We start from the raw sequence: 11,890 nt of genomic DNA on the forward strand, positions 1-11,890 counted from the left end.
CGGGGTCTGGCCAAGTGTTCTCCCCAGTTGGCAATGATTATTTTAAAGTTACATTTTTTAAAGGCTGCTTTTTTTGCTGCTTTCCAATGTATGTTTCTCCCTTTTCCACTGTTAGGAAATCATCCATCAAATTACTAATGTAGAAGCTATAATTGCCAGAGCCCGCTCACTGAAAGCCAAGTTTGGAACTGAGAAATGTGAACAAGAGGAGGAAAAGGAAGACCTTGAAAAGTAATTGATATTTGAGTAACTTTTATCTGCAGTAGGAAAAACCACCATTCTCTTCAGAAAACTTTAATAGAATGTTGAGATTCTTTTGTTGTACCCCTGTGTTATTTGTAACAAGCATCAGCTAGAGACAGAAAAATATTTAATTATCATAGAATTTGACTTCTCCTGTATTTCTGGGTGTTTGCAAGGTGGATCCATTCCTTCTACATTTAAAAACAAGTCTACCAGGTCTTTTTTTCTAGGAATGTGCCTGCAGTTGCCTGTGGAAGAGCTAGTGATTCTTTGTTACTTGCAGTGCCCCAGAGCTTTGCTTTCAGCTCTCACTGTTCTTTAACCAGTCTGAGGTGTTGTGAAATTGTATTTCTCCCCAATATTCCTAGTTATTTATTTAACTCTAAGTAAGGTTTTTGATAGCAAAGGTGCATATCTTGTGTACCTTGTGAACATGTTTTGAAAGAGTGACCAGATGGCCTCTCCAGGATGATACAGATGACCGGGTCAATCATTTCCTCCTCCTGAGAAAGTCTTGGCACCATTACCTGTTAGTATGAGTCCCTTTCCGTTGTTGCTTATGGTACTTGAAAGAAAAATGTTTTTATATGTGATAAAGTGTTTCCAAATTAGCCGCTTCAGCAACTTGAATTTATCATAATTTTAAAGTCTTCATCAGCCTTTTCAGAAATGAAATGGCATTATTGATGCTAAATAATATCATATGACAAGACATGCTATAGCTCTTAACAAGTTCTTGTTAGAATTTTATGTCTTGTGTTCGGGGAAATTTTGTCTTAGCCTTCTTTGCTCTTGAAAATTCCTTCCTTTTAAATGAGAAGAATGAATGCTAATCAAGGGAATCATTTCTAAAATAGCAGTATGAATTAGTGGTGCAGGCACTCTCATAGCTTCAGAACTCTAACATAGGTTATCTGTGATATACATGGAGGTGCAGTGTTTCCGGCACCTAATGGCACAGTTGAGACTTTGCCCAGTAAAATGTATCTTTTACACACACACACACACACACACATACACACACACCCCTTAAAAGAACAAAAATGAGAAATGTGGATCATTGCTTTGCTGTATACATATAACTTGGGTTTTTTTGTCCAAATTTACTGTTCGAATCTTTTATTTATTGTAGTATTCTCGAAGCTTCTAGTCTGAAAGACAGACCGAATATTTCTTTTTGCCCTTTTACAAAGATGGGTTTTTAAAAATTCTGTGAAAACAGATGAAAGGCAATAAGATTGTCATTTGAGTCTATTTTAATTCCAAATGTGACTCTTTTCTCTTGTAAAAGTTCCACTCTAGCCTTGGTAGGTTTAGCCAGTATCAATTTGAGAGTTTTCCACAACATTAATCTGGGAGACTGACATGGTGTGAACTGAGCAGCTCACTTTCTGTCCTTTCATTACCTCTCTCCCCTAGGTTTGTGAGTTGCCTTTTGGAGCAACCTGAAGTGTTAGTTGTGGGTGCAGGAAGAGGACATGCTGGCAAAATCATTCACAAGCTGTTTGTGAATGCTCAGAGGGTATGTGAATATGCTTATTGTCTGTGTCATGATGTCTCCAGACCTCTACTCAGTAAGTTGCTGGTTTGATTCCCACACATGGCTGATAATACAGCTGTTGAGTGTAAGTCTCGGCATTGGGTTCGAACAATATAAAAACAGTGACTCTCAACGGTGACTTCTGAGTCTCTGAAATCCATTTTCTTTCTTACATATTTAAACAAAATTATAAGTATATTTTAGGATATAAATTTCAGAAGTCAGAAGAGTCTGAAATCCATTGTTGTAGAATCTAATAGGGACTCAGCAATGGCCACTGCAGTGCGGTAGGAAAAAATGTTGCATGCTTTCAAATTAGAATAGAGTTCAGTTTTACCAATTTTAAACTCCATGTACTCCAAATGGATTCACAGTTTTGCTTGTGAAGTTAGTATATCTGTTTCTGTTATAGTGAATTGATCTAAGGAAGAGCAAGATTTCAGATATGTAGAACTGGGGAAACAGGCTTCAGGACAGAAAGCCCAGTTGCAAAAATTATCTTTGGCATTACCTCTACTACTGAGAGTCCAGGTTCAAAAGTTATGTAGTACTTTCTGACATTCATTAAAATTTGAATTTTTATGAAGGTGATGCTAGTTACACTTTGTGTGGATACTCTCTGTACTGATGATGTCAGGGCTCATTAATATTAAAGATTGTGATAAAAGTATTCCAGAGTGTGCTGTGGACAGTCCCTGACTTACGATGATTTGACTTATGATATTTGACTTTATGATGGTGAGAAAAATATATATTCAGTAGAAGCCGCATTTTGAATTTTGGTCTTTTTTCAGGCCAGCAGTATATGCTGCACATTCCTCTCTTGTGATGCTGGGCAGGTGCAACGACCAGTCCCCGGCAGCCACATGGTCATGAGGGCAAACAGTTGATATACTTACTTACAACTACTCTACCCAGACAACTGTTCTGGCACTCACTTTCAAGTACAGTATTTTAATAAATTACATGAGGTAGTCAACATTTTATTATAAAACAGACTTTGTGTGAGATGATTTTTGCCCAACTGTAGGCTTATGTGAGTGTTCTGAGCTTGGTTAAGGTAGACCAGGCTGAGTTACAATGTTTGGTAGGATAGGTATAGTAAATGTATTCTCAACATAGGGTATTTTCTTTTTTTCTTTCTTTCTTTTTTTTTTTATGTTTATTTACTCTTGAGAGAGACAGACAGAGAGGGAGGGAGAGTACAAGCAGAGGAGTGACAGAGAGACAGAGGGAGATAGAGAATCCCAGTAAGGGTCCATGCCATCAGTGCAGAGCCTGATATGGGGCTTAAACCCACAAACCGTGAGATCATGACCTGAGGCGAAATCAAGAGTTGGACCCATAACCGACTGAGCCACTCAGGTGCTCCCAATTTAGGATATTTTCAACTTAGGATACGTTTCTTGGGACGTAACTTGATTGTAAGTCAAGGAAAGATATGTAAGTACAGGGTGTCCTTTACCTGGAACTATGATGACTCTAGAATGACCCACTTGTGAAAGTATAATTCTCAGAATCAAAAAGAATTTTCATGGGTTTACATATGATATAAAAGCTGTATAATCTCCTTTGAGTCTGTCTGGAGTATATCTAGTTAATGTAGTCAATTTGATAGCCTAATGTACTGATCTGAATTTTTAGCAAGAAATGAAACCTGTGATTATGTGCGAGATTGCTCCCTAACTTTAAGATTTCAAGTTAAAAACCAAGTACTTAATTTCCTTATAGAGTTCTAGAAAACAGTAGATGCTTACTTTGATTTGTTTTTGTCTCTGCCATGAAACCAGGAATCAAGTTTGTTTTTGCATCCTATATCCTTTACCAGCTCACTAGCCAGAAGCTAACAACCACATTTCCTTGTCACCACCAATATGAATTTTTCTCCTGTTACAGAAATTCTTTTCTCTGTCCTCACTTGTAAAAACTTGTGTATTAAGAGGACTTAAAATCTAATGTATTTTTATTTTTAATGCTGAGAGTATTCCTTGTTTTAGATAGTTAAACAAAATTATTTTCCACAAAATGGAAATAGCTTTTCCTCCCTAGAAAGTTAGTAAAGGCTCACTGTAAAAATACAGAAAATTAATACAGAAAATTTACATCAGTAAATATAGGAGTGTCTCATCCTTTCATTGGCCTTGTGTAGCTAATCCCCTTTAAGGGATACTGAAATTACACATTTTTCCCAGTTGTACAATTGCACTTGTAAAACATTTCAAACTTTCAGACCTTGTAGGGAATGCTTTTGGGAGTTGGCAGACTGTAATCCGTATAACAAGCACCTGATTGGTACATTTTTGAACTCAGATCTTAAATGTCTGGCCGTAAACCACTAAAGTTTATTCATGTAACTTTTCATTATCAACTGACACTTTATATCAATTCTAATAAATCAAGATTTTAACTTTTTAAAAAAGTTAAATTTCACTGAGAATTTTGTGTAGCATACAGCAGCTTTACATATTTGTAACTTTGTGCTTAAAGTTATACACTTTATTAAGGTTTTATAAACTTCATTATAATTACATGTGTTAGTGGTGGATTCCACTGGAATTCAACAAATAAACCACAGATTGGATTGTGTTTCAGTTTTATCAATTTTTCCCATTAAATGACACATTTGCCTGTTGAACCATCAGATGCATGAGAAGTGGGATATGTCTGCTCAATTTAACAGCTAGGTGTGTTCTATGTGGTGTGTGTTTGTCTTGATATTCTTTTGATAGGATCATGTTCCTTAATGTAGTGCATGCTGTCTCTGAAATGATCTTGAAATCTCTTGTCTAGCTCTTTTTAAACCATCTTGCTTGTTTCCTTTTCATCACTGTTTCTTTTCTCACCCTTTCTCAAGCTGACTGAATCTTCTGATGAGGTAACAAAATAGCCTTTGTCCCTCATAGTCCCTGTTCCTTCCCATCCCTCTAACTTCATAAGGTCATTAAGACTAACCACATCTTTAACAGTCTGGATTTGGCATACCTTTCATGCTGATGTTTAGTATAACATGATTTCATATTTCCATTGCCCAAACAATATTTTTTTCTAAATCGATGGTATTTTGAAAGAAATTTAATAATCTGAGAAATGAAAGAAGTATAGTGACCAATATTAAAATGAAGGCTCTAATTGAATGTTTTCTACATAATTTTAATGGAAAACTAGATGCCTTTAATATTGAGAACTTCTCTTTTGTGGCCATTGCTACGTTACATGGACCTCTGTCATTTCTTTATCACTTTAGCCACTCAGCAAACAAAACAAGTGTCCCCAGTTTTAATTTGGCAAATGAATCTTAAAAAGAAAGAAATGAAAGAATGGAGATAAAAACCATCTTTCCAGACTTTGGGGAGAAGCAGCTCCTTCCTGGACTGAGGACATCAGACTTGAACTTGGGTTGTTGCTAGAAGAAACGTGTAGAAACCAGTACTACATTTTCCCTCTTCATCAGATGTCGGAATATGGTCCTCACTTTTCAGAGCAGATTGCCTGGCATTCGTGATCTCTTTTGTCTCTGTTACCAGTTTATTTGTAATATCTGGCTGTTCGTGCATTGTTTCAAGCTTCTTGCTTTTTCTGTGTTGGTTTTTGAATAATCATAACATGGCTGACTGCATTACTGAGTAATGTAGAACATCTTTTATGTATTTATCATGTTTGTTCATCTGTCCTTCAAAATGATCTAAGTTTAGCATTGGACTTGCTCTTGAATTTAGCATTTGATTCTGTTCAAGGCTGCAGCCATGGCTCCACCGGAGGAGGAACTGAAGAGAGTGAGCTCTCCAGAAGAGAGAAGGCAGAACTCGGTGTCAGACTTCCCACCTCCTGCTGGCCGGGAACTCATATTGCGCACCACTGTGCCACGCCCAGCCCCGTACTCCCGAGCTCTGCCTCAGCGCATGTATAGTGTTCTCACCAAAGAGGATTTCAGACTTGCAGGTGCCTTTTCATCAGATACCTCCTTCTTCTAATCCTTCTAGAGCCACCTCATTTATGGCTTCAGAGACTGCTCTGACCCCTTCTGTGGGAGGGAGTTTGTGTCAGTCAGAACTTGAGAGACCATGAAGAGGACCTGTCCAGTCCAATGATCAGGAATCATACCAGCATCTGAAAGACTTTTCCAGCTTCATGCTTGGGCTTTGTTGTATCTCGGTTTGGGCAGAGAGAATGGGCTTGAGCTTTTGAAAGATTTGCTCCCTGAAGAGATGGCCCTTGTTTGACCAGGGGTAGGGGTAGTGGGTAGGGGGATGTACAGGGACCAGAAAAACAGCAGGAGCTCTCTGTACTCCAGTGGGATTGTGCTCATTTATTCTTTCCTGTGACTGTTCCTTAGGTTATCACCTTGCATTTTTAGTCTGTGTAAACACACTTGTTGTATTTGTTAGTATCAGGTATGCAAAACAGAATATCTGTTAATTCAGATTTCTGGATATTTTGGTGGTAGCTTTTCCCAGAATCTGTGTTTTTGAAATACTAAATGGCATTCTGTTTATTCAATCATCTAGTGGCCATCCTTATTGTATTAATTAACTTTTGATGAGCATTTTGAATATTCTAGGAGAAAGCCTAGAATTTCACATAGTTTCTGTTTTTCCACGTAACTGTGACTTAAATGTATTCCTTCTGAGAAAACTATATATTGAATGTTACTGCAAATTAGTTTTATATCTTGTAAGGTTTGTTTATTTTACGTGTTGGTTGCCAGTGAGATATCAACCTGCAAACTGTTCTCTTCTTGCTCTACAGCATGCATTCCTTTTTTTTTTTTTTTTGTAATTGTTGACTGGACACTATGTTTAATGGAGTAGAGATGAGCACATTGCTACAAATACAGCTTTGGAACATAGAGATTATCATGCAGTTAGTATAATTTGGTGTATATGCTAATGTAATGATTAGAAGATTATTTCAGTGAACTATTTTGCTTTTGCATTCTAGATAAAGTGAAAATAATCAATGGGGATGTATATAGCACCCAGCATAAGAATAACAGCAACATAATTTCTAGTTATGTGGTGATCAAGATTTATTAAGTCTGTGTTGCTGTATGGCCTCTGTTCAGTAATCTCAAATCTATTTTTAAGCCTAAAATTCCCACTTTAATCCAAAGCAAAAAATGGTTATACTGAAGCATAGACCTTGCGTATATAATTTAAAGAATTAATAGAGCTGTGTAAACCCTGTTATATTATTTTTGTAAAAAAAAAAAAGTGTGTACATATATATGTATATATGCACATATATATGTATATATGTACATATGAAGTAGGGGAGGCCCTGGTTGGTTACCTCCCAGCCTTCACAGTGCTTTTCTCTGAGATGCTTTACTTGATTGCTGTTGGTAAACCATACCAATGCAGGCCTGAGGACTGAGCACTGTACCAGGTAGAAAATGTATCTTTCAAGGACAGGGTTTGTCTGCTTCCCATTGAGGAAGTTAATAGTAAAGAAACATTTTTCAAAGAGGTTGGACTTCAAAATGGCATTGTGAGTCTAATAAAAAGGAAAGTCTTGCTTTCTTTGGCCACTTTTCTTTTCTCTCCTCTGGTGAGCACTTTATTCTTATTTCAGTTAGTTTTATCCTGTCTCATGTCTCCCTAAATATTTGCAGCCTGTGGAGTCTTGTAGGGGTCTTAAGAACATGCTTTGTACCTTCTTTTTTATTGGCAGTTACCCCAGTTTACTTTCATTATAGTTATGAGTAGGGGAGGGGCAGAGAGAGGGTGACACAGAATCCAAAGCAGGCTGCAGGTTCCGAGCTGTCAGCACAGAGCCCAACGCGGGGCTCAAACTCATGAACCGCGAGATCATGACCTGAGCCAAAGTCAGATGCTTAACCGAATGAGCCACCCAGGTGCCCCTTGGGTTTGTTTCTTGATTGAGAGGGAAGCCATTGGAGAATATTGAACAGGGGAGTGTCATGATCTTACGTTTACAGAATTTGAGTTGTGGCTGCAGTGTGGACAATACACTGATGAGCAGGGGTACAAGTATGGTGTATATTTTGAAAACAATGCACAGAATTGGCTGATGGAATCCATGAAGGTATGAGTAAGTCAAGGATGACTCAAGGTTTGGGACCTGAGTAACAGTAAGTGATGCTGTTATTTGTTGAAATGAAGAAGACAGAGGGAAGAGCATTTTGGGGGGTGATATAAGATCCTGAGTTACATTGTATTAATTTTGAGGTAGCATTTAGATACCTGTGGTGTAGCGAGCCTTTAAGGTGGCCCCCACTGATCCCTGTCTCCTGGTATTCACACCCCTGTGGTAGTCCCAGCCTCCATATTTTGACCAATGAACATGGAGAAAGCATTGGTATGGCACTTCCAAGATTAGGTTATAAAGGATGTTGTAGCTTCCGTTTTGGCTGCATGTTCTCGTGTGTCTCTCTGTCCCTCTTGTCACTTGCTGTGGGTGAAGTCAACTTCCATGCCACAAACAACCCTAAGGAGAGGCCCACATGGTGAGGAAGTGAGGACACCTGCTGATGGCCACATGAGTGAGCTTGCAAGTGGATTCTCCTCGGTCTCAGAAGTCCGTGGCCTCTTGAGGAACCAAGAGCCAGATGTACCCAGCTCACTGTGCGTGGATTACAGACCCTCAGAAACGGTGTGCAATAATGTTTTTATTTTAAACTCAGTTTCAGGGACAGTTTGTTTCACAGAAAAAATTACAGAATACCCAAGTGATTATGTAAATTTGGGGTTTAAGGATGAGGTTAGAGCTTGTGCAGTAAATCGAGGTCAGACAGTATGAGAGCCCTGAGGGGTGGTGAGTACAGTGAAAAGAGAAGGTCTGGGGACTGAACCCGAGATCCGGAAGAGGAAGAGAACTGCCAGAGGAGACTAAGAAGGAGCAGCCTCTGAGGTCGAAAGAAAACCATGAGTGTGATGTTCCAGAAGCTAGGAAATAAAAGATTTGAAGGAAGTGGGAATTGATCAACTGTGTCAAGTGCCACTGAGATGTGGAATAAGACGCAAGCTCAGAACTGCTTGTTGCAAACCTGTGGATGCACAGGAGCACCTGCATGCAGAAAGGTAACACTGTTTTTACTGGCAAAGAGCAGGGAAGTTCCTGGCTGGAGGGCAGATGGGTGCACTCACCACTTCTACCCTAGCCAGTTGGGGCTGTGGTTGCTGTGCACTGTTCTTTGCCAGGAATTGGAGGCCAGAGGCTATAAGTAGGGTACAATACAGGGTGAGAGCATGAAGCCACTGTTTCAAGCCAGCTGTGACCCAATTCCCTGCCCCACCCTTGCTGCCAGCTCCTTCTGAGCTCGTTGGGGAAAGGATAGATCTTGGTGCTCAACAAATGCTGAATGAATGAGTGTCTCTTGATAGCAAGTGGCGGGGTGGGGGGGGGGCACTGATTTTTCTGGGTTCTAATTTTGAGCTCTTGGGCACCTTGAAGCCAGAATATTTCAGAATATGAGCTCCTGGAAGCCGGACAACTGCTGCTGTCCTTTCTCTAGCTCTGAGAAGTGGAGCATGGCATCAACCTAGATAAATGGGTTTGGCTAATTCTTTATCTAGAATAAAGCTAGTTCCTAGTAGCGTGGCTTCTTTGCCAGCAGTTTTCCCCCTGGCAGCTTGTGATGTCTGACAGGTGGTCATGGATAAATCTCCCTCAAATGAGCAGTCTCATCTGTTGCAGGGAGTGTTCCTGGGGTGGGCTTATCAGCCGAGGAAGGTGGCTGAACAGAAGGCCCCCACTCGGCCCCTGGTCAGAGAAGACAGGGTGGCCCAATCTCTGATTGGTCTCTGGGGAGCTCTCCCCTTGTCCCCTCTGTGTGGCCCTTCTCGGCAGCAGGGGTCTCTGGAATGTTTTGGCAGAGGCCTCAATGTCTTCTCAGAGGCACACATCCCCCTGCTGCTTTCCAACCAAATGAGCCTCTCTAAGGAAGCCACATTCCTTCCCTCTCTGGTTGATAAGAAGCTCGTGGTTCCCCCCCCCCCCCCCCGCCCCAGGCAAAACCATGATAGAATATTCTTTGTTTAAGTTTGCAGATTTGTCTTCATCTTGTCCCAGAATAAGGTGGATGAATGGCCTGTGAGGAGATGTGTGCAGGCTGGGCCGGCTCATGCCATAGGAGCTGCTAGTTGGGTTTAAAGCTGGTGAGTTGAGGGGCGCCTGGGTGGCGCAGTCGGTTAAGCGTCCGACTTCAGCCAGGTCACGATCTCGCGGTCCGTGAGTTCGAGCCCCGCGTCGGGCTCTGGGCTGATGGCTCAGAGCCTGGAGCCTGTTTCCGTTTCTGTCTCCCTCTCTCTCTGCCCCTCCCCCGTTCATGCTCTGTCTCTCTCTGTCCCAAAAATAAATAAACATTGAAAAAAAAAAAATTTAAAAAAAAAAAAGCTGGTGAGTTGACTATCTGCAGTACGTAAGCCTGTGATAGAAAGTATTCTCCAGGAAAGAACAGAACAAAGTTCTGTAACAAAGTACCACAGACCACGTGGCTTAAAAATGGCAAAAATGTATTGTCTCACAGTTCTGGAGGCTTTGAGTTTGAAATCAAGGTGTTGGCAGGGCCACGCTTCCTCTGAAACCTGCAGGGTAGGATCCTTCCCTCCCTTTCCCTTGCTTCTGGTGGTTGCCAGCAGGCCCTGCTACTCCTTAGCTTGTAGCTACAGCACTTCTGTCTGGGCTCCTGTTGTCACATGGCTTCTCTCCCAGGTGTCTGTGTGTGTTCTCTTCCTGTGACACCAGTATGACCTCATCTGAACTGACTACATCTGCAATGACCCTGTTTCCAGACATCACATTCTGAGGTACAAGGGGTTTAGGAGTTCAACACGCCTTTCTTTTTGGAAGGGAGCAGGGGGTCACAGTTCAACACATAAAAGCATCATTCACACAGAAGCCATCCGGATGGACAGATGCCCATCCAGTCAGTGGTAGGCCATGGAGACTGATGTGTAAAAGCATCGACCTACCTCCAAACAGCGGTAGGTCTCAATCTCTGCCTTCTTTATGAGCCGCAAGACACTGGGCAGGTACCTAACATCTTCCTTTGCCAAATGGAGACAAAAGTAAGCATCCAACACATTGTAACAAAATTAAGATACCATCTAAAGAATGCCCAGCATGGTACAGGCCATTGTTTAATAAAGACAAGCTTTTTAAAGGAACCGTACTATAAAGTGTATGGCTGTAGGTGAATGAATGGTTATCCGTTGTTTAACTTGAGGACACACCTGCCCAGCCAGTGTGCATAGAGATGACTGTCCAGACAGCCCCATAATAGCAAGAGTGACCTCGAATCTCCTACCATCTCATCAAATCAACCGATTTCTTTTGATTCCTTTTTCCTTCCTTGGGTCACAGTGTTTAACAAGCTAAGTAGACTCTGTCTAGGCAGAGGGCTGGGTGGGAAGTTGGGAATAGTTGAAGCGTGTTCCAGGCAGTGGGGCTTATCCGCAGAGGCCTGCAGACACAGTGTTGGGTGTGGCCAGAGCAAAGAGTGAGAAGAGAGAGTCAAGGTAGTAGAGGAAGGGATGGTCCGTTCTAGGACCTTGGTTCTAGGAACTTGGACCTTGTCCAGTGACAGTGGAGGAGCTAGAAAGGTTTGCAGTACAGGAGGAGGAGCAAGACTAGACTCACACCCTCAGGAGCCACAGTGATCCCCGCAAGGGATGGTCTTGGCTTGGGTTGCGGCGGTGGTGAGGGTGTGAGAGATTCAGCAAGTGACACAGCCAGGATTTGGTGAAGTGTGGGAGGTGGTTAGTGAAGGCGGATGTGTCCTGAATGCCTGATCTCTGACTTGAGCCCGAGGGGCCAGCTGCTCTGACGTGAGAGGCAGTGCCCGGCACGGATTCACGGTGTGTCATCAGCCCAGCACACCCACCTGCAAACATAGCCCCTCCCGGAAGAGTCCTGCTCTGTCCACACTCCAGTGAAATCCACACCCTTTCTGTTACGTGACCCACGGTGGGGCGATGTCTAAGGACATCACATACAGCGTCCAGGAGTCCTCAGTCTTGCCAGTTTGCTGCCGACAGGGAAGGAGAATGAGTACTTCTGCTACTTACCCTTCCTTAAGCACCCTCCTCTGCATACACATTTGTCAGGAGAGTGATATCGGCTCCCTCCAGGGGCTCGTCAGTCCTG

At 41.8% G+C, this 11,890-nt stretch overlaps 1 protein-coding gene across 6 annotated transcripts in view; it reads left to right on the forward strand.

Annotated features, from left to right (window-relative positions):
- Positions 1-7,301, forward strand: part of RAB3GAP1 (RAB3 GTPase activating protein catalytic subunit 1) — a 117,809-nt gene extending 110,508 nt beyond the window's left edge. For 5 of the 6 annotated variants that reach the window (XM_025935257.2, XM_086715196.1, XM_086715198.1 and 2 more), the window contains 4 exons: positions 116-231; positions 1,663-1,765; positions 4,638-4,658; positions 5,518-7,301. In XM_025935257.2, coding sequence (XP_025791042.1) covers positions 116-231; positions 1,663-1,765; positions 4,638-4,658; positions 5,518-5,754 — 477 coding nt within the window. In that variant the 3' untranslated portion in view covers positions 5,755-7,301. The remainder of the gene's footprint in view (positions 1-115; positions 232-1,662; positions 1,766-4,637; positions 4,659-5,517) is intronic. The other variant, XM_025935256.2, reaches the window with a different exon arrangement.
- The last annotated feature ends 4,589 nt before the right edge of the window (positions 7,302-11,890 follow it).

The sequence above is a fragment of the Puma concolor genome, chromosome C1 (assembly GCF_028749965.1).
Source record: "Puma concolor isolate L17-30 chromosome C1, mPumCon1.1.hap2, whole genome shotgun sequence".
In the NCBI taxonomy this organism is placed as follows: Eukaryota; Metazoa; Chordata; class Mammalia; order Carnivora; family Felidae; genus Puma; species Puma concolor.